The 23,360-nt window shown below is 40.1% G+C and overlaps 1 protein-coding gene across 1 annotated transcript in view; it reads left to right on the top strand.

Annotated features, from left to right (window-relative positions):
- RUNX1T1 (RUNX1 partner transcriptional co-repressor 1) overlaps nt 1–23,360 on the top strand; it is a 131,706-nt gene that overhangs the window by 55,660 nt on the left and 52,686 nt on the right. Inside the window, 2 exon segments of the mRNA XM_073892954.1 lie at nt 17,129–17,266; nt 19,320–19,561. Of these exon segments, the coding sequence (XP_073749055.1) occupies nt 17,129–17,266; nt 19,320–19,561 (380 nt within the window).

Raw genomic sequence — 23,360 nt, 5'->3', positions numbered from 1 at the left:
AATTCTTCATGAGCTCAGAGAAGACATCTCTAGTGCTATATGAAATATAAATGATTCCTAGTAAATGGATGGGAATTTAGACTGTCATCTTAATTTAATAAGATGTTTACCCACATTTAAAGTATGTATACAGATGAAGCTACATTAAGGACTTATTAAGTTGAAATTTATTTATGTTTCTAGTTGAGACATATGAACTTCAGGTGGTGTGTGAATTGTAAAAATGTGTCATTCAGACTGTAGCCACCCAGAATTTTATAGTTCTAGGTTCCCCAGTGGTCTTCCTGAGATTAAAAGGTATGCAGGCTTTTAAAGGGTCTTGAAACAAAGGAGATGAAAATAGACTTAGATGCATTGGAATATACACATGCAGTTATTTTTCTTTCTTTTCTTTTTAAATTTATTTGACAGAGAGAGACACAGCGAGAGAGGGAACACAAGTAGGGGGAGCGGGAGAGGGAGAAGCAGGCTTCCTGCTGAGCAGGGAGCCTGATGCGGGGCTCGATCCCAGGACCCTGGGATCATGACCTGAGCCGAAGGCAGACGCTTAACGACTGAGCCACCCAGGCGCCCCCACAGGCAGTTATTTCTTTGGTAAATGGAACTTGAGCTTTTGTCCTTCGGGAGTATTTATTAACAATTCATTAATTAGGGCACCTTCTCAGAATTACTTTATTCATTTAAATAAGGTTATGGGCCTCCATGAAAAATTGTATTATGCAAAATATTAACTGAGGCAACATCTATTAAGAAATGAATGTGAAATTCATACAACTGTACAGAATTTTGATCTCCTTATATTTTCCCCATATTAAGCTAAGGAGAAATATCCACGTAAACATACCTTCAGTTCTCAACTGGTGTGTAAATATTATATGTAAAGAATTTGCTAATAAAATTCATAGGCAATTCAAACTTATCTTTGGGAACCCTTCTAGATGACTAGCTTTTCATTGGAACTGCTTTATGTGGAGGGTTCTGTTGATGGTGCCTGGTGCTCCTTGAACACTTTATAAAGAATTTGATCATTTATGTGGGGATTTTACTCTAACAGTGCTCTGGTAGACTTGTGGCTTCCCTCAGCCCATGACCTGTAGGTCTTTTCCTTTCTGTCTGCTACTGTGTGTGGACTTCTTTTTTACTCAAATAGCATTCATTCCTTTATTCAGGAAACGCTGATGTTAGACACTGTTAGGTGATTGGGATTCTGAGGTGAATCAGGCACTTCTTCTACCTTTGTGACGTGTTCAAGGGTTTTCATGTGCTACAGCCGCTGTAGAGAACCCCACCTGCCCGGACCCCCCCTTTTGGTCGCCTTGAATCCCAGTTTTTGACCCCTTCAATCCAAAGCTGAACAGTCTTGGTAGAGTTCCAATTAAGACAAAGTATATCGTTCCTTAAATTTTTTCACGGATAGTTTCCTAGAAAAAGCTCGGTGTGCTATATTTTACCTAAATTGGTTTTAAGGTGCACAGTTATTTTGTGAATCACTCACCAAGAAAAGAAATGCTGTCACTAAGCACTTTTGCTTAGTCCGTTGATGCCATTGGTTTTGTAGTACTCACCCCAGCTTCAGAGATGTTATAGTATGAGGGTCTTAGAATTGTCTGAATATATGGTTAAAACTGAGCCAAAAGTATAAAAGAAAGAGGCTTTTCACAGCCTGACTATTTGACAGTAATTTGAAAGCTCTGCCTCACTGTGAACCACTGACTTAAGAGATAGCCCCTCTTAATATTCTGATGTAGATCCTTTGTATACATATCCTTCTGGACTTTTACTTACACACAAACACACATCCATCCATTTATAGCTGTGTTAAAATAGTTTTTTTGTTTTGTTTTGTTTTTTAAATAGATCTTGTAACTATTTCCCTGGCTTGGTATATTTCAAGATCTTTCCATGTAAATATACACATCATTAAGTTCCACTGTGTGGTTCTATTAGAATTTGAATTGCCAAATGCCCATTGTTGGACAATTCAGTTATTTCCAGTCTTCTTCAATATAAACATCTTTGTGCACTTGATATTGTTTATTTAGGATAATTTCCAAAGAGTGGAGTTGCTTTATTAATGGATATATGTAATTTGGAGACAGTGGATACATATTGCCTATTGTCCTACAAGAAAATTGGTATCATTTTACAGAAGTGTGCTAGTTGAAGTGTGTACTGTAACTAATTCTCTATTGTCATTTTAAAAAGTCTGTCAGGGGAGCCTGGGTGGCTCAGTCGGTTAAGCAGCTGCCTTCGGCTCAGGTCATGGTCCCGGGGTCCTGGGATTGAACCCCACATCAGGCTCCATGCTCAGCAGAGAGCCTGCTTCTCCCTCTCCTTCTGCCTGCCTCTCTGCCTACTTGTGCTCTCTCTTTATTTCTCTGTCAAATAAATAAATAAAAGTCTTAAAAAAAAAAGTGTGTCAATATGTTAGATGAAAAAGAGTATCTTGCTTTAATTAAAAAAAAAAAAATACCAGTGAGGTTAAACTTTTTTCCCCACTGGGTTATAGATAATTTCTTTTTCTTTGTACAATTCCTATTCTACTCTTTCACAACTTTTGTTAGGCTTTTCAAAATTTTATTGATTTGATGGAACTCTTTACATATCAAGGATATCAATCAATTGTTGTCACATGACAAATACTTGTTTCCTGGGTGCCACTTGCCTTTTATTTAGTTTATGGTATTTTTTGTTGTACTCAAATTTATTAATAAGTGCCATTGTTCGTTATGTCTGTCTTATCAAGGTTAGAATCTCTTTCCTAATCCTAAGGTTAAATAAATATGTGTATATACTTACTTAGTATTACTATTACTTATATACTTAGTATTTTAAAAACATTTATGTTAAAGATTTTATTCATATGGAAATGAATGACTTTGGATATATGGTATGAGAAAGGAGTTTACTTTATTTTTTCCAAATTGTTGTCTAGTAGTTCCTAAGAAAGTTTGTTGAATTGCTTTATCTTTTCCTAAAATTACAAGTCATCTTTATCATATACCAAATTCTTAGATAAATGTGTGTCTGTTTCTGAGCTTTATATTTTTCTGCTTCTTTTAAATTTTTATTCTGCTCTATTGGTTATTTGTGTACCAGTAGCACATTGTTCAAATTATTATAGTTGTGGTGCATTTTCATAAGTGCTAGACTACATTTCCTTATTACACTTCATTTTCAAAGTTTCCTAGCTATTTTCAGTTTCATTTCAGATTGACTTTTACAATGTTCGTAAAATTCTGGAAAGATTCTATTGGTATTTTGGTTGGGATTGCATTATATCTAATGATTATAGTACATACTAAGTGGAGACAGAACAGACATCTTGATGACTTAATTTTTTAAAGAATAGTTTAAGGAGTGCCTGGCTGGCTCAGTTGGTGGAGTGTGTGACTCTTGATGTCAGAGTTGTAAGTTTGAGCCCCACGTTGGGTGTAGAGATGACTTAACAAAATCTTAAAAAAAAAAAAAAAAAAGTTTAATACAGATGATGTAAGGGCCTCCTGTGTGTAAGATCCTTGCTTAGACGCTGGAGATAGAGTTGAAAAGATAAGGACCTTCACCTTTTATCCCGATCAACTTCTATAATTGTAGAAAGATTCTAAATAGGTTGTATAGTGTAGGCGAATTGTAAGACGATTTTGTCAAATTCGCGTATTAGAAATATTGCTCTAAAGCGAGGAGGAGGGGGCATTTGTGCAGAGAGGGACTGGAGGTAGAGAAAACCCTTCAGAGGCTCTGTAGATTCTGAAGCCCAGGCCAGAGGGGAGCTAAGGGTGGATCGTAAATGTATTTAGAAGTGGAATTGATAGGGTGTAGGGAATGGATTGGACGTGGAAGGATAACGGTGTGGAGGGAGGAGTCTGAGGATGATTGTAGTGTTTGGGGCTTGGGCACCTGGCGGGGCGGGGGGGCGGAGGCGGGAGTGATGCTGTACCGGAGGTTGATACCTAGTAGGAGGCACAGATCTCCTAAGGCAGTGGTTCTAAGTACAGCTGTCAAGGGATTGTGAAGCAAGCTAGATGACTTGTCTGGTTCTCAGGAGAGAGTCGTCGCCTGGAGATAGCACTGGCCCGACTTCTTGCAGTAGCTGACCAGGCTCGCATCAGAGACTAGAAGGAAGCCAGTTCAGGGAGGAGGAGGTGAGGCCCCGGTGGAGACGAGAGGCCAGAGGCCGGGAACATTCACTAAAACTCCTAGCGAGAGCTAGAAGAATGTTACCACAGGAGAGAAGGAATAAGAAGCTGCCCAACGGATCAAATGGTGCTAAGAACCCAAATAAGATATTGAACAGTATTTTGGGTGAATCACTTGAGTTTGTACCTTTTGTTGGGGGGGGGTTGGGTGGCATGGTGTCAGTGGAAGTCCCATTGATGGGGGAAGAGGGTATAAATAGGGGTTTCAGTATTATCACCATTATTTTGATATTTCTATCACTGAAGAAACTTTGGAAATCCCTTCTAAGGAGACTAAAGAATATAATTGCTTTGCTCTACTTGTACCTCCAAATCTGTGGGTTTTTTTGTTTTGTTTTGTTTTAAATTTTATTTATTTATTTGACAGAGAGGCGGAGAAGGGAACACAAGTAGGGGGAATGGGAGAGGGAGAAGCAGGCTTCCCTCGCTGAGCAGGGAGCCCGATGCAGGGCTCGATCCCAGGACCCCAGGATCATGACCTGAGCTGAAGGCAGACGCTTAACCGACTGAGCCACCCAGGTGCCCCAAAATCTGTGTTTTTATTTTTATTTTTTCTGTTTTTTTTTTTTTTGTGGGAGAATGAATTAAAAATAGAGAGCATGAGAGGGAGGAGGGTCAGAGGGAGAAGCAGACTCCCTGCTGAGCAGGGAGCCCGATGCGGGACTTGATCCCGGGACTCCAGAATCATGACCTGAGCCCGAAGGCAGTCACTTAACCAACTGAGCCACCCAGGTGCCCCCCAAAATCTGTGTTTTTAAATGGAAAAAGTCTGTATTTGTCCACTGTTGTACTAGGTTCTCAGCAGCGGACTAAATTCTGGGACTGAGTTGATACATGAAAGGAGATGAAATGTTATGCTCCCTGCCATTACAGAGCATTTTGCCGTCTGGTAGGGGGTATTAGACAAACGAGTAATTATACAGTTATTTATAATCATTGCAGTTAGCCCTATAAAGAACAATTAGATGGTACACAGGAGAGCTTCCAACACAGGGGGCTGGGGAGGGATCAAGGACACCTTCCTTGAGTAAATGAATTTGAGCTGAGATGGGTTTCCCAGGCTGATAGGCCCTGAGGTGAGGCGAAGCTTGCAACCGATAAAACCAGAGAGATGTGAGAGGAGATAGAGGCCAGCAGAGACTAAATCTGTCTAGGTTGTAGATCTTTTAAAGGGTTTTGGATTTTATCCTGAGAGTGATGATAAACCATTGAAACACTTTAAAGATGGGAGTAATTTGATCCAATCGTTAGACTGTAAAGTTCTTGAGGGCTGTGATTTTCTTTCGTGTCCAGTGTCTTTTCTCTGTGTCTAAAACAGTACCGGGCACTTTGTAGATGGTTCAGGTATTTTTGAATAAATACTTTTATTTCAGCGAGTGAATAGTTTTGTGTTTACCAAGATCATCCCACCTGTTGTGGGATAAACTGATTGTGGTGTAGGGTGAAGGGCATTGCCGACTAGCTCCTGAGAAAGTCCTAGGGAGCCATGGTGGTGCTTGAGGGTGCTCATGGCGATGGAGAAGCACATTTAGGAGGAAGAATAATTTGATGGTGACCCATGTGCAAGAGGAAGACATTCAGGATGTTTTATGTAAGAACAACAGAGTCTTGCAGGGATATCTCTAAGTAAACTGTGACATAACTTATCCTGCCTTTTTCCAAATGATTCGTCCTGCTGTGTTTTGGTGTTGGTTTTTAACATTACCATGAACCTCTAGATTCCTACTTGCTCAAGGTTTAATTTTATTTTACAGCCAAGCTCTGTAGGGGTAGTTTGACATAGACTATAAAAATGTCTCCTGAATCTTGTTGTCTACGTTCTTAAGAGCCACTTCCATGCGGGATGCCGGTATTATTTCTAGCTTAGGCTATTGCAAACCAGAACGCCTGCTTCTTTTGCCTTTCTTGCCCTATTTATTCTCTGCTCCATGTATACCCATAATATAAGATAGAAATGAGCATATCACACAACTACCTAAAAACTCTCAGGGCTTTCCCAATTGCCTATCATGTGAGGTCTAAACTAACAGTACTGGTTGTTTTTTTAAGAGCATATTTGATTAAATTCAACAAATAGCCATTTGAGCTCCTGCTCCTTACTTGTCTGCGAATTTAGCCACAGGTATGTACATACCCTGTGTACCTTCATCATTTTCTGCCTTGATTCATTGGCTCTTTTTTTTTAATTTAATTTTATTATGTTATGTTAATCACCATGCATTACATCATTAGTTTTTTGATGTAGTGTTCCATGATTCATTGTTTGCGTATAACACCCAGTGCTCCATTCAGTACATGCCCTCTTTAATACCCATCACCAGGCTAACCCATCCCCCTAACCCCCTCCCCTCTTGAACGCTTAGTTTGTTTCTCAGAGTCCATAGTCTCTCATGGTTGGTCTCCCCCTCCGATTTCCCCCCCTTCATTTTTCCCTTCCTACTATCTTTTTTTTTTTTTTTTTTAAACATATAATGTATTGTTTGTTTCAGGGGTACAGGTCTGGGATTCAACAGTCTTACACAATTCACAGCACTCACCATAGCACATACCCTCCCCAGTGTCTATCACCCAGCCACCCCATCCCTCCCACCTGGATGTTGGGACCTGATGGCACCAGTTGTGTGTAGGATCCTCTGCAACAGCTCCACAAGCCTTCTTAATGGAACTTAACGTTGGCAAATAAGATATTACTGGAGGAAAATTGTCCATACTTAAAGATTGTAAAATGTTTGGATCACTTATTATTTAATGGCTTTTTTCCATTTTCTGGAATGATCTGCAATTTGGCAGCAGGGTGTTCTATAGATACATATGATCAGTTTATGGGCCCTTGGTGATGCCTGTGTCTTTTTTCTGCTCCTTACATGAGCATGAGCAGGGGTTACTTTTCTGTGCATTTGGACGATTTGGTTTTTCCTTAAGTATTTTTATCACAGCCATTCAGCGAACATTTGCTTGCTGCCTGTGCCAGGGGTTTCAAACTCTTCTCAAACAGGAGACTCTTCCTCCCCCCGCCGCCAAAGGAAATCTTAAATAGAACACTAGTGCATAAAGCACCTCAGTGTAGAATGGTGCTGGTTGAAGTGGGGTAGCTAAACCCTGGGCTGCATGATACCCACGTGGTGGCCTCCAGGAAGTGGTTCTTAGACTTGACAGCAGGAGTCACGGGAGTAAAGGTGGTGACAGCTGTGGGAGAGATGAAGGAACTAACACGTGGAGGTAGAAATTTCTGCATTCTCCAAGCTGACACACTGTGGTTGGGGAGACATTCAGAACCAAGAGAAATGTTACAAGTACCAGCTAGGTAAATGCTCGAGAGGAAGGGAAGGGAAATTCCCACTGTTGTCCCCATAAGGACGTGGTCCAGACATGATTGAAACCATTTTTTTCTAGAAATAGTGATAGGTTAGTATGGATTCACTTCATTCTTTTGCCCGTCTTCCATCTTAACCCAAGTTCGTGATCTTTAAAGACATGAAGTTGGTCTTCAGGCTGTCCTCTCTGATTCCAGGTCAGCGGCTGGCCCAGCCGCTGACCGAGTCCTTGGCTTTGTTCTCATTCGTGCAGTTCCTCCCGTGTGTACTAATTTCCTGTCTTCCTCTTCTGCTTTTTCAGAGCTGAGAGCTCACTTGTCTTAGTCGTTGGGTTTCCAGCCATTGTTTTTTTTACCCCTTAGCCACCAAATGAAGTCCTATGCAGAGGCTCAGTTTATAAAACAAGTAAAAGATCTGAATGGGATTGCAGGTATTTAGGATGAAGTGAGAGGCACTCCTCATCCCTGCTCTTTCCGTCTGCCTTGTCACCTCCAGGGACTCCTGCCATGGAGCCATGATTCTAGTATGGCGCCGTGGTTTTGTGATGACGGAAGCATTCCAGGGCTGAGTTCCCTAATAGGGTGGCCACCAGCCACAACCGTGTAGCCGTGTAGCCACGGCTGTTGAACTCTTGAATGTGGCTAGTGTGACTAAGGAACTAAATTTTAAATTTTGCTTAACAACTTTAATTAAAATTTACATGGTCACGGTACAGTAGTATTGGAAGATGAAGTTCTAGTATGATGCTCACTCTCAATTTAACATTTATGGAATGTGTCTTCATTTCAGTTTCCTAGATCATGTATAAAAGAACATTAGTTTTAGATGATCTTGAACTCTGAAAAGGCCTGGAATGAATTCTGGCTTGTAATCTTGGACAGATTGTCCAACCCCTCTAGGCCTCAGTTCCTTTTTATAAGATGGGCAAATCTGTGGTACCTTTTCATAGTGAGATTTAAAACGAGACAAAGCATGCCGAGTTTTTGGTACAGTGCCCAGTGCCCAATTCTAGATGACTTATCCTAATAAGTTGGTTTTTGTGTGTGTATTTTTTTGCTTGTAAAAATAAAACATTCTTATTGTAGAACATTTAAATAAATGGGAAAATAGCAAGAAATTAAAAATAATGTGTAATCCCACCATCCATAAACAAGCAACAGAAAAACTTGTGGAATGTAGGAAAAAATAGTGTTTTTGGTTCATAATACGCTTTGCTGTTTTGAATGTGCATATGTATGATTTCACAATTAATGTAAAAAAGGGAGCTTTTGGTGACTGTGGGTTATATGTATATAAATTGCCTTAGCCTTTTTACAAATATTATATAAAAGGCCTTTAGAGAATATATTGTGATTACTGAAAGGCTGGTGAATTCAATAATTTATTGGTGTCTTTTTTAGATTTATCTTTGGTGATTTAATGTTTTTAGAATATAGAAATTCTTTTTGGAATTCTTTTAGGATGGTAGAACAAAGATGGAGATGATTTTAAGTTAAATTTATCATGTCTCTTGAAAGTTCTGGAGTCTCAAAGTTGTGACTATAGACACCCCTTATGACATTATAGCAATATGTATTCATTTAAAATACTAAATGTATCGAGCACCTTCTGTGTATCAGGCACTATGCAGAGTACTGAGAATATAAAAACAAGTAAGATGTTCTCAGTATCCTTGAATAAAATATGATCCAGGTGTAGAGACTGACTTGGTTCTAAGTACAGTGCTATGAGAGGGATCTAGACAGGGAAGATGGGGCTGTCTGGATCAGCTGGGGATGGGGTATCAGCGCAGGGGGCTCTGGCTGAAGTGACACCCAAAGAAGTTTTAAAGGAACGGTGGACTTAACCAGGCAGCAGTGGGGTGAAGAATATTCTCGGGAGAGGAAAGGATGTGGTGTGAGGGACGCCTGAGTGACCCGCGAGCATTTAGAGCTGCATTAGTTCAGTATGGAGTTTGGAGTTCAAAGGTGGGGATGGGGTGGAAGGGAGAAGTGAAGATGAGTCTGGAGCAGTTATAGGAATCAGATGGGTCCCACAGGTCTTTCAGTGCCCTATTAAGACACATGGACTTTATGCTGAACATTACAAAAGTTCTTTGAAGATTACTAATAAGAGAGGAGTTAATAAAAACCACATTGAGATACCACCTTACACCAGTTAGAATGGCAAAAACTGACAAGGTAAGAAACAACAAATGTTGGAGAGGTTGCGGAGAAAGGCGAACCCTCTCACACTGTTGGTGGGAAGGCAAGTTGGTACGGCCACTTTGGAAAACAGTGTGGAGGTGCCTCAAAAAATTAAAAAGAGAGCGACCCTATGACCCAGCAATTGCACTACTGGGTATTTACCCCAAAGACACAGATGTAAGGAAAAGAAGGGCCATATGCACCCCAGTGTTCGTAGCAGCAATGTCCACAATAGCCAAACTGTGGAAAGAGCCGAGATGCCCTTCACCAGATGAATGGATACAGAAGATGTGGTCCATATATACAATGGAGTATCACTCAGCCATCAGAAAGGATGAATACCCAAGTTTTACATCAACATGGATGGGACTGGAGGAGATTATGCTAAGTGAAATAAGTCAAGCAGAGAAAGTCAATTATCATATGGTTTCACTTATTTGTGGAACATAAGGAACAGCATGGAGGACATTAGGAGAAGGAAGGGAAAAATGAAGGGGGAGAAATCGGAGGGGGAGATGAACCACGAGAGACTGTGGACTCTGAGAAACAAACAGGGTTTTAGGGGGAGGGGGAGGGGGGATGGGTTAGCCCCATGATCGGTGTTAAGGAGGGCACGTACTGCATGGAGCACTGGGTGTTGTGTTGAAAACAATGAATCGTGGATCACCACATCAAAAACTAATGATGTATGGTGACTAATGTAACATAAAATAAAATAAAAAGAAGGAGGAAGAAGATCTCTGATCCCATGTATGACATATGTGGTGAAATGATTCTCCAAATATCATCTGGAGAGTGGAACAGGTTGAATAGTTCAGGGCAGGGAGACCGTTCAGTGGGTTATTGATTAGACCAGGTAAGAGATGATGGGTGAGGAGGCTTTGAATCCAGGCTGGGGAAGGGAATAGCCCTTTGGATGTTTGGATGTAGAACTTGGGACTAGAGGTATAGCTATAGGTCATCCACACAAGGGCCATGGGGTGACCATCACCACACAAATGAAGTCACCAAGGAAAAGGTACAGAGTAAAAACTTGAAGAGGAACTGTGAAGGAACATTGGGGGAGATACCAATGGTTATCACAGAGGTGGAGAAAGGTGAGCCATAAAAGAGACAGAAGGAGCAGCCGGGAAGGCCCGAGAAAAATGAGAGTGTTGGAATTGTGGAATCCTGGGGACAACAGTATTTCAAAAGGAAGGAAGTGGGAAACAGCGTCAGATGCTACAGAGATGCCAGGTAGAGTACCCAGTGTTTGTTGGATTAATAATGAAGAGATATTTAAAGAGTTGCAGTGGGAGTTAGGTTACATCAGTGTAAACTTGATGTTACATTCCAGTATTATTTGAGTCTGAATTTTTTGGTTTCACATGAAAAGTAAGTAACTCAAACTAGGTTTTAGGTAAAGGAGGGATTGACGGACTAGAATCGGTAGACGCTTTGGAAGATCACATCGTAGGAATTTTAGAGATGCAACTAGCCCCAAGGATCTAGGAGAATGACGAATTTTACCTAGCATTATTAGGATAATCTCTTGCCATTTCTCATCATTTCTTTCTGCCTGTTAGTTGCCTTCTTTTTCATGAAATACCTGCTTTCTAGACATGGAGGGCAGTAGAGAGTGCAGTTTTCTATCTCTGGAGTGGGATTGTTTTTCTTCCTTCAAATCTGTAGGCAAAAATGTTGGAGAGTGACTGACATTGCCCATCTTGGATGAGTGCTGTGCCTGAGCCAGCTGCTGGTATCTTGGTACAAGGTCATGAAGGAACATGGTGACTCCCATGGTGTTATGAGATTAGTGGGTATGGCAGGTCCCAGTATGGGGAGGGAAATTTTCTAGGCAGACAGTCTCGTAGGTGTCCACTGGAAGTATGTGAAAGATGGAATGGGAAATGAGGGAGCAAAAGTGAATGTAGAGTACTCTTAACCTTGGCTATGAAAGTGAGTGTTTTAATGGTAACCAAACAGAAACAAGTGGACATTGATAGGGTTATTTCATAACCAAATCATTGGTGGAGATTTAGTAATGAGTATTGAAAATGAATTTGAAAACAAGAGGTAGATGTTAATTGTCATGTTTGTGGGTAAAGATTTCTCTGCAGACACATTCTTGTGGACATAGATATTTATGTGAACAGAGGAAGTCTGGTTATAATCACCAATTTGAAAATAATTGTGTGGTCCCTTTATTGTTAGATTTAAGTTCTCTGAGTAGTCTTCTTTGTGTTTGAAATGAACATAAGCCTTATCTGCAGAAAGAAAGCAGAGAATATTAGAGTTTGCAAAAGATCCCTGAGGTCATATAATCTAAGATGCTTAATTTTATGGGTACGAAAAGTAGACTCCAAAGAAGTGAAGTGAAGGAATCACAGATATAACAGTGCCTATCAGAAGGAGAGGGTCTGTTTCTTCCTTGGGTCTCTGATTAGATAGTGAGGAAGTCTTTTGTAAAACTTCTTCCATAGACCTCCCTTCATGACTCCTTGTCCAGAATAGGAGCACAGCCCTTACCTCTGAAACCTGTTGCAGATAAAGGGGAATGTAACAACCTAAGCAAAATCAGGACTTTCCAGCAGGAAAGAAAGGGAGAAGGGCTGTTCAGTAGGAACTCAGCAGTATCTGTGACATAAACTAAGCTAAAGAGTATTATATTCTGTGGACAACGGGACATTTATTCCGAAAGGTTTTAAATCATGGAATAGTTAAGATCATATTTGTGTTTCAGAAAAAAAAAAAAAAAGTCATCATCAAACACCTGTGATAAGATGTGAGGTAACAGATTATTCTTACACTTGCCTGAAACCACGTAAGTTGATCGCAGAGTTGAACTACATTTCAGGTCCCCAGCATCTTCCCATGTTACCTACATTCCATTTTCTAATTATATATTTATATACTGTTGATGGTTGTGTGTTTATCTTTTAAATGAAACATTTAAAAAAATGCCATCAAGTCGTTTTCCCTGGTTGGGGTGATTGGGTATATAACACGTACATACACAAAGACACACAGCTGTCGTCCACATAGGCTATGGTAAATGCTAAAAGAAAGGCCCAGCAAGCATGTGTGGCAAGCACCTGGGAAGAGCTGTGAGAAGATCTGTAATGGGCAGCAAAGAATGGGGTAGATGGGGCAGATCCTTCTAGATGAAGGAAACAAAAAGAGAGGCAGAAAAGGCAGGGAATGCCAAGGTGCCCTGTATAGGTAGAGCATGGACGTGGGGGAAAGACATTGGAAATAAGGCCATGAATGGATCACAAAGAGGCAGGCACAAGGGAATGGAGATCACACATGTTGGTGCCTGACATGAGTAGGCACCATGTCAGGGTCCTGATGAGGCAGAGGGGATTGTATCCCTATTCTTCTTAGGAGGAACTGAGGCTCAAGATTACTTGCCTGAGGACCCACGGCTAAGGGTTGAGTCTACATTTGAAACCAAGTCTGTCTGAACTGGGAAATTCGTCTATTATTCCAAATAGTCTTCCATTGTATCATTCCATCATGTGTAAAATGTTAGCATTTGACTCTTAGTCTCAGGTGCTATTCAGGGCTTCTGAGCAGGAGTGAACATTCCAGAAGTGCTCAGCAGGGAAGTGAGATGGCAGCATTGTGGAGGCTGGATGGCTACCATGCCGGTCTGCAGGCTCCTGTAATGTCTCCACCCAGACAGTGGAGTCACTAAATGATTCTGTTGTCAGGCCTGTATTTGCTGTATTTTCCATAGAAATCAAATTCTGTACGCAGTTTTGTGCCTCCCTAACTGCCTTCTCCTTTCTGGTAGTAGTACCTGAGTTCCTCTTGGGCTTATTCCTCTTTATTGAACATCTTCCTCCTATAGCTGGTGCTTACTCAGATCAGACTAACTCTGCCCTAACCGCTAATTCACCAAGAGGTGTCTCAATCCATAACATCTCCTGGATGTAGCTAGCTCTTCTATTATAATTGCCATGATGAACTTGGAGAGAAAAAGATGTTCTGTCTGCCAACCCTGAACTTCCTATTTACCCTAATCATCTCTAGAATAGGATGTAAACAAGAAAAATATAGAATGCCTAGTCTTCGTACCTTAAAAACACATCTGGAACTGTTTGAACTAACTAAAAGTAAAATAAGTGCTATGGTAGATTATGCCATACCTTTTCTTTTTACTTAAAAAAACAAAAAAGGAAATGGAAAACATACCACTTCTAGAAGGCCTTGACACTGAATTGGATATTGAAATGGTATCAGTAATGTATTTATATATGCCACATTTTCTTCCATGTTTCAGCCATCTTTGGTACATATGTGTTGGATATTTGCCAGGTGAGTTGAAATGTTACCACATAGGGGAGATCTTTATTTAGAAGTGGTGTGAATCCTTAAGGTAGAAGTAAAGTCAATCCTTTGGTTATACATACCTTCCCCCTCTGATAGAGATGGTTTTTCTTTCTTTCTTTTTTATCATTTTGTGTCAATCTTTCAATAAATGTCAGCATTCCCCTGCCGCAACTAAAAATAGAAATTATGTCTAAGAACAGTATAATTTTCATAAACTTAAAAAATTGCATAAGAAATATTCTAACTTAATATTGGTTTTACTGTATCCTCTAATTTGAAGTGGAGTGAAATACTTACGTGGTTGAATCATAGCTCTTTTGCTGTTTGCTATAAAAGTTTCAAGAATATATATTTCAAATTTTTTTTTTTTTTTTTTTTTTTTTTAGTAATCCAAAACAAATGCAACAGAACTCAGCATACTTGAAACACATTTTCTGAATTTATCTTAAATCTCTCTACTCCAGAGGGTTTGTGTGTATGTGTGTATGGGTTAGGCCTGGCTGGTTACTTCACCATCGATCCCCATCCGGGATTGATTGCACTGAACAGCACAGAATGAGTTACATATGGTCCCACTTTGTCTAAGTTTGTAGGACCTCTGGGTTGGAACTCCATTTGATCAGAGTAAAGCTAACCATCACAGAAATCTGGCTAAACTCAAAATCCTAAATATATGCACGTATACATATATTCCGGTTAGAATTATATATTTCCTGTTAGAAGCAGTGGTGGTTTTTGCCATTTATTGGCTCAGTGGTTATTGTTCTTAAAGTATCAGTGTCATTTCAAGGATCTTAAAAAAAAAATCACTCATCTGCCTTTTGTTGTTGTTGTTGTTACTATTATTAAGGTCATCTTAAGTTTGAAGAGGAAACCCCATTGTCAGTTTTATAGTTCATTTCCTTTTTTCTTAGCATCAGCAAACAGAGTAAAGAAACACAGAGATTAAGATATGGTTTCCAGTTTAGGTTTTTGCTCAGGAGGTACATCGAGGTAAGTAAGGGGTAGGGGCTGTGCCCACTAAGTAAGGCTCCGCTTTTTGGGGTGGACGAAGCCATCCCGAGTAACTTTCTCTTCACGTAGGCTCTTTTCTCCCTGGGTCGGTTTCTTCTCTCTTCTCTCTTCCTTCCATTGCTTTATTTTTTTTTTTTTCCTTCTTCCCACTTCCCCCTCCCCCCTCCTGCTCTTCCTTTCTCGGTCTGTGCAACCACGTGCTTTGAATCTGTGTATCTGGACTGCCTTCTCTCACAGTTCAGCGTGAGTGTTAGCAGAATGAAAACCAGATGGACCAGCAGTTCCCACTGTTATCTCCCAGCCGACTCTGGCAAGCCTCCCCCAATCCCTCCTTCCTTGGCATGACAGAAATATTTGCCTTTATTTAGGGAGACTTGTATTTGCTGCCGTACCTCTTCCCTCAGCTGCAACATAAGCGGAAAGCTATTTATTTATTCCCTTGTTGCTGAGGTTGGTTGAGGTGAGTAGACTGTGCAGTGATTTTAACTGTTGAAGAAGCAGTTTTAAACCTGCCTAACTTCTGTATTCTTCTAGAATAAGTGATTTATCTGATTCTGGGTGTTAAGTGCTCGGGAATTGCAATACGAAGATGAATTTTGAACAGGAAGATAAAGGTAGAAATGCTTTCCATGGTGTGTTCTTACTATCATTTCCCTTAGAACACGTATTTACTGAAGGGACAGTTGTCGTTACTCAGCCAGTAGTCGAGATTAAGAATTAGAGACCCGGCTACTAGGTTATCAAAATGCTGTTCTTAGGATGATTATATTTTCATTCTTTTATCACATTTTCCCTAATATGGTATCAACATTATTTCACCTTTAAAATGTTATGTTCTGTTGCTACCCAAGTCTTAACGAATCGGCTCTGAACCAAGGTGTGAGCTAGGTTTGGAATTGCCGTAGTAGTAATTTGGATTTTTCATTTTTAAAAAATAGACTTTTGAGTAATTTTTGAGAATTTCTCCCTATGGCTATCATAAGGTTTTAAAAGACTCATTCTTGATCAGTAGTCTGTGTTACTTTTCGGATAGTCCAAGTGGGAAATATCTGCTGCTGAGAGTGTAAGAGGCATCTCAGTTTGGGGGGGGGGGGAGTGTGTGCGCACGCGCACACAGGCACACAGTGTTTGTAGAAAACTGGATCTAAAGAAACTAACAAAACCCACTTTTTTTTACTGGAGATTTGTCACTTTGGTAAATAGATTTGACTGAGAAAAAGTTCAGAATTTCAAAGGAAAAGTATACTTAATAGAAAAGAATCCTGCAGCTCAAATGTTCATTATTGGGTAATCAGGAAATTTCTCCATCTCTGTCACATACTCATGAAAAAATATAAGGAGGGCCTTTAGTTCTTTTTAGTTCTCAATTCATGGGTTTTTCCATTTTTATGCTGCATGAGATTATTAATTGAAGTATTGGTCTCATGTTTTTAAAACGGTGGGCCGTAAACTCACAAATTCTGAGTAAATTAGTTTAACTTCATTGTGTAAAAGACCGCATTTATGTAGTGGTGATTTTTCAAACAGGGCAGAGCAATGTTGAAGTAAGAGGTGTATCTGGGAAACATAACCCGCTTCATCTAATACGCCAGAAACTAAGCGTGCAAAGGGAATGGCAGGTGTTACGCAAAAATCATTGCAAAATGCTGGCTCCTGCGAGTATCTCACTTGCATAACAGAGCTTCAGATTTGTGTCGTTTCTGAGCTAAAGGGTTTTTATTACCATTCTACTTCCCTGTCTGTTTTTTAGCTCTTGCTAATGTTGGCTTCAGCTTCCAGTGAGGTTGTGCTGTTGCATATAACACTACCAAGGTAGCATCTGCCCAAGTCAGAAATAACAATAGGATGTAAAATAACCCAGTTACAAATGAGGTCCTGCCATCTGTGCTACACCTTCTTAAGTGGGGTTTGGATGATAAAGTCCTGATTTAAACTTCAGTAGATAAGCCTACTTTATTGATAGGAGACGTCAGATTTCTTCTGTTCACTTGCTTGTAAAAAAGATGAACCCCACTTAAAAAACAAAAAAAACCCCAAAAACAAAAAAAACAATGAAGGTGCTTAAGGAGTAGAATAACCTGTTCCTGGTGGCGTCCTCCAGATCGGACTGAGAAGCACTCCACGATGCCAGACTCACCTGTGGATGTGAAGACCCCGTCTAGGCTGACTCCTCCCACCATGCCACCTCCCCCCACAACTCAAGGAGCTCCGAGAACCAGTTCATTTACACCGACGACTCGTGAGTAGGCATTGCTGCATGTCCTGTTTCCATTTTGAAGTCTAAATTTTTTTTTCCTGCAAATAAAAATTAAGGAAAAATAAGATCCAGCATCAATGTGTTATACAGAAGTGAAGCACCTCTCCCACCTCCCCCCCCCGCCCCCACCAAATGGTTTAATGGCCAGGAAGTAGGTATTGAGCCTGTACAGACGTATAGCATCTTTGGGATAGTTTGTATGACCGCCAGTATTTGCCCGCCTTTTCATTTTTGCTTCACAGTTGTAGTCTGCTTTGGTTTCCACAGTGAAGAATACTGTGCTTTAGTTTGGTCTGCGACTCCATTTGTTACCACTGTCACTTTTAGTTTGACTTAACGTGTAGCTCCTTATTTTAGTTTGTACGTTTTGCCTTGGAACATGTTAATATCCTACAATTATTTCCAGGTTGCTTCTGCTCTTCTAATACCACTTTCTTCTGTTATTTACAAATAATATTAAAATCTAGCATCCTTAAGTTAGAAGGGGTATGGCTCTAGGCAACAGTCACATACAGAAAACTTTCTGAAATAAGGAGCATCTTTCTTGTCTTGAGCCTGTCAGACTTTTATTAAACCTTTACTCACTTCCAGCTCAGCTCCGGCCTCGTGTTCTGAATCCGGGGTGTGTACTGCTTTCTGTGCCGTCCCAGGAAAGGACAGACCATTCTGGCCGAACAGCAACTTCTTTTCCTGTCCTGTATGTTCTAGTAGGGACAGTGGATCGCTTTGTTTCCAGTCATTCTCGGAATCCTGGTTAAAATTGTCCTAAAGGATTTGTGAAACTAATAAATGCTATCGGTTGCAGATAATACTATTTACAGACCACGTGCCATGAAGCCTATATGAATGAAAAATAACTAATGGGCAAAAACAGATAGATCCATGGGATTATAAGGGATTGGCAAAACACACAGCCCAGGCTGTTTATGCAGCGTTGCACTGCCATTCAAAAGACCTTTCCCAACGTGGAAGGGGCAGGAGGCTGTGGCAGTGCCAACTTGTAACCCTGTCATCTTGTATTCGGTTTGTTGTTTCCCAAAGCCACAGGGACAGGCATATGTCTCCTGTGAGAGGTCCTGGTGAGCAGTCATTCCATGACGGGTTGCTGTGGTGCTCATTTGGGGCAAGGGACCATTTCATTATCTTGAAGCTTTTAAGAATAATAGAGGACTCAAGACATCATCAGACCACTGTTGGAGATAATCTGTCAAAACTATATTAAAAAGATGGGTTTGGTAAAGATGAGTTTGTCGAATTAGTGGATTTAATATGATCAAATCAACATTTTCTTCGGTGAGAAATGTGCCAAATTTTCTAGTCTTGTCCTTACAAATTATCTTGATGTTCAAATAAATTTTATCGGAAATGAGGTTATCAAATTACCACGAATCCATGCTATTAGTTGGAACGAGATGTCCCTTTTCGATTTCTTGAAATAACTCTCTGATAATTACCATATCCATTTGGCTTCTTATATAAAATTTGCATTTTCCCTAAAGAAGTGGTTAAGAAATACGAGGGGGAGAAAATAGCCTTCTAATTGGGTGGTATAAGGTTAAAACTTGAAAGTCCTATTTCTATAAACACAGCTGTCAGTTGTGTGTACAAAACATGATTAAAAATGTTCAGTGATAAATTTAGTCTCCACCAAATGTACGCTTTCTCTAGGGGAACAGTTTAGAAAGGAATGGTCCCGTTATATTGATGTAAGCCTGTGACAAAAGGCTGACATCCCAACGCTGTTTGTTCTGTGTTTGAAGCATTTCAGGTGGTTGGCATATGTGCACGTGGAGGTAGGGCTGACCCTGTGTTACAGCCGACTCCCATTTATTGCCAGCTTCCGTGTAGAATACCCTCATGCATGGTGAGGAGTTAGACCCATTTAGTTACAGAGTACCCGAACAAAGCTCCAACAGTTGTTAAATCACAAAATCCACCAGATTTAAAGGGAATGAAGCTTGGTTATAATTTCTTTGTGCATATTCCCTGTAAATTTATTTATTTATTTTTCTTTCTGATTTTGTGCTCTTGACAGTAACTAATGGCACGAGCCATTCACCCACAGCCTTGAATGGCGCCCCCTCGCCGCCCAATGGCTTTAGCAATGGGCCCTCCTCTTCTTCCTCTTCTTCTCTGGCTAATCAACAGCTGCCCCCAGCCTGTGGCGCCAGGCAGCTCAGTAAGCTGAAACGGTTCCTTACTACCCTGCAGCAGTTTGGCAATGACATTTCTCCAGAGATAGGAGAAAGAGTCCGCACCCTCGTACTAGGACTGGTGGTAAGCAAACGGAAATGAGCCCAATTTTCTGGGGTAAGGGATAGTGTGTGTGGGAGATTCCAAATAGAGACTGTTCTCCCAGCTATTTTGTTCTAACATAGTCTACACCTGGAAATTGCATGTAAATCTGAGAATTCTGAAGTACCCGGGTTCTCAAGTGTGCATAATGTATGCACCTCCCCACCCCCGTGGTTTCTTTTACTATTTGACTAATAAAGATAAGGTTCTACAAATTTATTATTTTCTTATCCATAAATGTGTGTGTGTGTGTGTGTGTGTGTGTAAAAATCCATAGGTATAATCTCTTGGCATGACCAGTGGCTTTCCACAACGACAGTGTTTTTGTTATGTTAATGATTCACTTAATCTAATTGGGTGCTCATTTTGACGTAGTTGCTTTGAGAGATTTTTTATTATCAGTCTAGAAATGAACAAGGATTTATAACCAGGAATACATTCTTCTATGTGTTTTCATTTCTGAGGCTAATAACATTTTTTAAAAACTTTTATTGTGGTAAAATATACATAACATAAAATTGACCATTTTAAGCATTTCTAAGTGGAGGGTTCAGGGGCATTAAGTACCTTCCCATTGTTGTGCAACCATCACCATCATCTGTCTTCAGAACTTTTTCATCACCCCAAACTGTGTACCCATTCAACAATAACACCCCAATTTCCCCTCCCCCAGCCCCTGCTAACCAGTTGTTTAAAAAAAAATTCTTTGTTGTAGGTAGAATTACTTAAAACATTAGTTTGAAAACAGAAGTGTGGATTTTAGCACATGAGTCTATATTCTGTACAGTATCACACCGGAAATTAGAACATACATCATTTTGGGGGGGGTCCTAAGTCACTTTTACACATACTGTGATTTTCTATGTAAGTAGAGGATTTATATTTAGGAAGGCAATTTTCCCATAGCAAACCCGAGTCGTAGAGAAGCTGTGAGTCACATATTCAGCCCTCACCTCACGGCTGAACTCAAATTCAGGTAACAGGGGCCAGTTTGCTTTCTCTTGAAATAGATCATTCATTTTTTGATGTGACCGTATCATGGGCAAAGCCAAAATGCCAGTTGCCCTTTTTTGCAGAAGAAGCCCCAGAATTAAAGCCTGAGCGAGGGTCTAGTGCAGTAGACATACTTCTAATCGTAATAACTCACATTTGACAGAGAGTTTGCAATTCACTTTTTTAACTCATACCTCCCTCCACTCTGCACTTTTTTTTGCCTTTCCTTTTTTTTATTCTATTATGTTAATCACCATACATTACATCATTAGTTTTTTGGGTTTTTTTTTAATTTTTTATTGTTATGTTAATCACCGTATATTACATCATTAGTTTTTGATGTAGTGTTCCATGATTCATTGTTTGCATATAACACCCAGTGCTCCATTCGATACGTGCCCTCTTTAATACCCATCACCGGGCTAACCCATCCCCCCACCCCTTCCCCTCTAGAACCCTCGGTTTGTTTTTCAGAGTCCATCGTCTCTCATGGTTCATCTCCCCCTCCGATTTCCCCCCTTCATTCTTCCCCTCCTGCTATCTTCTTTTTTATTTTTTAACATATAATATATTATTTGTTTCAGAGGTACAGGTCTGTGATTCAACAGTCTTACACAATTCACAGCACTCACCATAGCACATACACCCCTAGTGTCTATCACCCAGCCACCCCATCCTTCCCACCCCCACCACTCCCAACAACCCTCAGTTTGTTTCCTGAGATTAAGAATTCTTCATATCAGTGAGATCATATGATATTTGTCTTTCTCTGATTGACTTATTTCGCTCAGCATAATAGTTCCATCCATGTCGTTGCAAATGGCAAGATTTCATTCCTTTTGATGGCTGCATAATATTCCAGTGTGTGTGTGTGTGTGTGTGTGTGTGTGTGTGTGTGTGTGTGTGTATACACACACACCACATCTTCTTTATCCATTCATCTGTCGATGGACATCTTGGCTCTCTCCATAGTTTGGCTATTGTGGACATCAATGTCCACAATATCCACTCTGCACTCTTAAGAACAAAAAACTTCTGCATTTCCCACACTCTGCCAGGTCCACCTTTCTCTCCTCCAGGACTGGAAGGTGATCGCCACAGTACTGTGTCTGCATACTGCAGTTAGTTTTGTCAGTCACTTATCTTTTCCTTTTTATTCATTCTTGAGTTTTGCATAATATGCTTAGCAACTCACAAATAAATTAAACCTAAGAACCATGGAATAAGTCCAAAGCAGTGATTGTGTTACGTAAATGGTGAATATGTTCTTTGTAACAAAAAATGGGTTTGTTTGTTTTTTTTAAACTGCTTTTTAAATTTGATATGGTCTCTAACAGTGGTTTCCATAACTTCAGTTACAGAAAAATTTGGTAACTTTAAGCCGATTTCCCACATATTAAAAATGGCATACTTTTGAGTGCGATACTTTTTTTTAAGATACGTATTTCTCTAAAAACCTCTTAGATAAGTTAGGGGAAGACATTAGTTAATAGTGCTTTGCATGTAATAGGGAGGCAGTGAAAATTTGTCAAATGAGTGAATGAATAGAGAATGGATTTTTTTAATTTTGTTATTTGAATATAGTCAACACAATATTACATTGGTTTCAGGTGTACAACATAGTGATTCAACTTCTCTATCTGTTATGCTCTGCTCAGCCCAAGTGTGGCGACCATCTACCACCATATAACACTATTACAATATTATTAACTATATTCCCTGTGCTGTGCTTTTTATTCCTGTGACTTCTTCATTCCATAACTGGAAACCTGTATCTCCCACCCCCATCTTCACCCAGTTTGCCCATTTCCCCCACCCTCTCCCTTTTTGGCAACCAGCAGTTTTTGTTTAGTAGAGAACAGATTTTTTTTTTCTTTTTTGGAGCATTTGACTACGAGCTTTTATGCATGCTATTTTATTTAAATCTTGGGACTACCCTTGGGGGTAGTGATTTTATACACATTTTACATGTGGGGAAACTGAGGTTTACAGAAGTAAAATATATAGGGCTACCCAACTGTAGTGAAGTCATTCATAATGAATTACATTATGCTCTCATTTAGATGGAGTTAGAAAAACTGTTAGTAGGAACAGGTTTAATGCACAAAACAACTAGCATGGCTTTAGAAGACAAGCGATTGAGACAAAATGGAAAAAAAAAAAAGGACTCCCGATCTATGTTGTTACAGATAGGAAGTTAGTGTTGTTTCATAGTTTCATGTGAAGATGTTTTGAATTTAAAGGTATAAACGTAGAATTTGGTGCCCCCACATTTTGTCATAAAAAGAAAAGGAACTGCTCAAAAAAGTGGGTGGAGCAATATCCTAAAGGAATTATGTTACCAGTACCCCAGGCCTGAGGATAATTGAGGTGTTGAGGAAGTTGAGACACAGTTTACAGTTGTGATTCTGCCCAGAGCCTGAGGAAGATGAACCAAAATATGGTTAATTTACCCAAAACCTTTACAGGAGGTTGGTTGTCTTTTGAGTAGATTTTTTTTTTCAACACATATGACACACTGCAGGATAGAAACCCTGAGTATTTGGGGGCGCTTATTTGGGGTAGGTTAGGAGTAAATTCAAGTCCTTTTGTGCAGTCTCATTTGGGTTGAGCAGTACATGTTGCCTGTAGGATAAGTGAAATATTTTTGATAACTGGGGAACGTTTTCACCCTCTGTAAGACTTAGTCCCTCAGAGAACTCGCCAACTTTTTCTTGGGCTTTCTTAGTACACCGCCCAGGTTAGCTGCTCATCCTGAACCAGGATGCTTTGGTAGACAAAGCCTGTG

Source organism: Callorhinus ursinus, unplaced genomic scaffold (assembly GCF_003265705.2).
Source record: "Callorhinus ursinus isolate GAN/ISIS: 27379988/994484 unplaced genomic scaffold, GSC_fseal_2.0 scaffold5, whole genome shotgun sequence".
Classification (NCBI taxonomy): Eukaryota; Metazoa; Chordata; class Mammalia; order Carnivora; family Otariidae; genus Callorhinus; species Callorhinus ursinus.
This window is presented reverse-complemented; position numbering and strand designations above follow the sequence as displayed.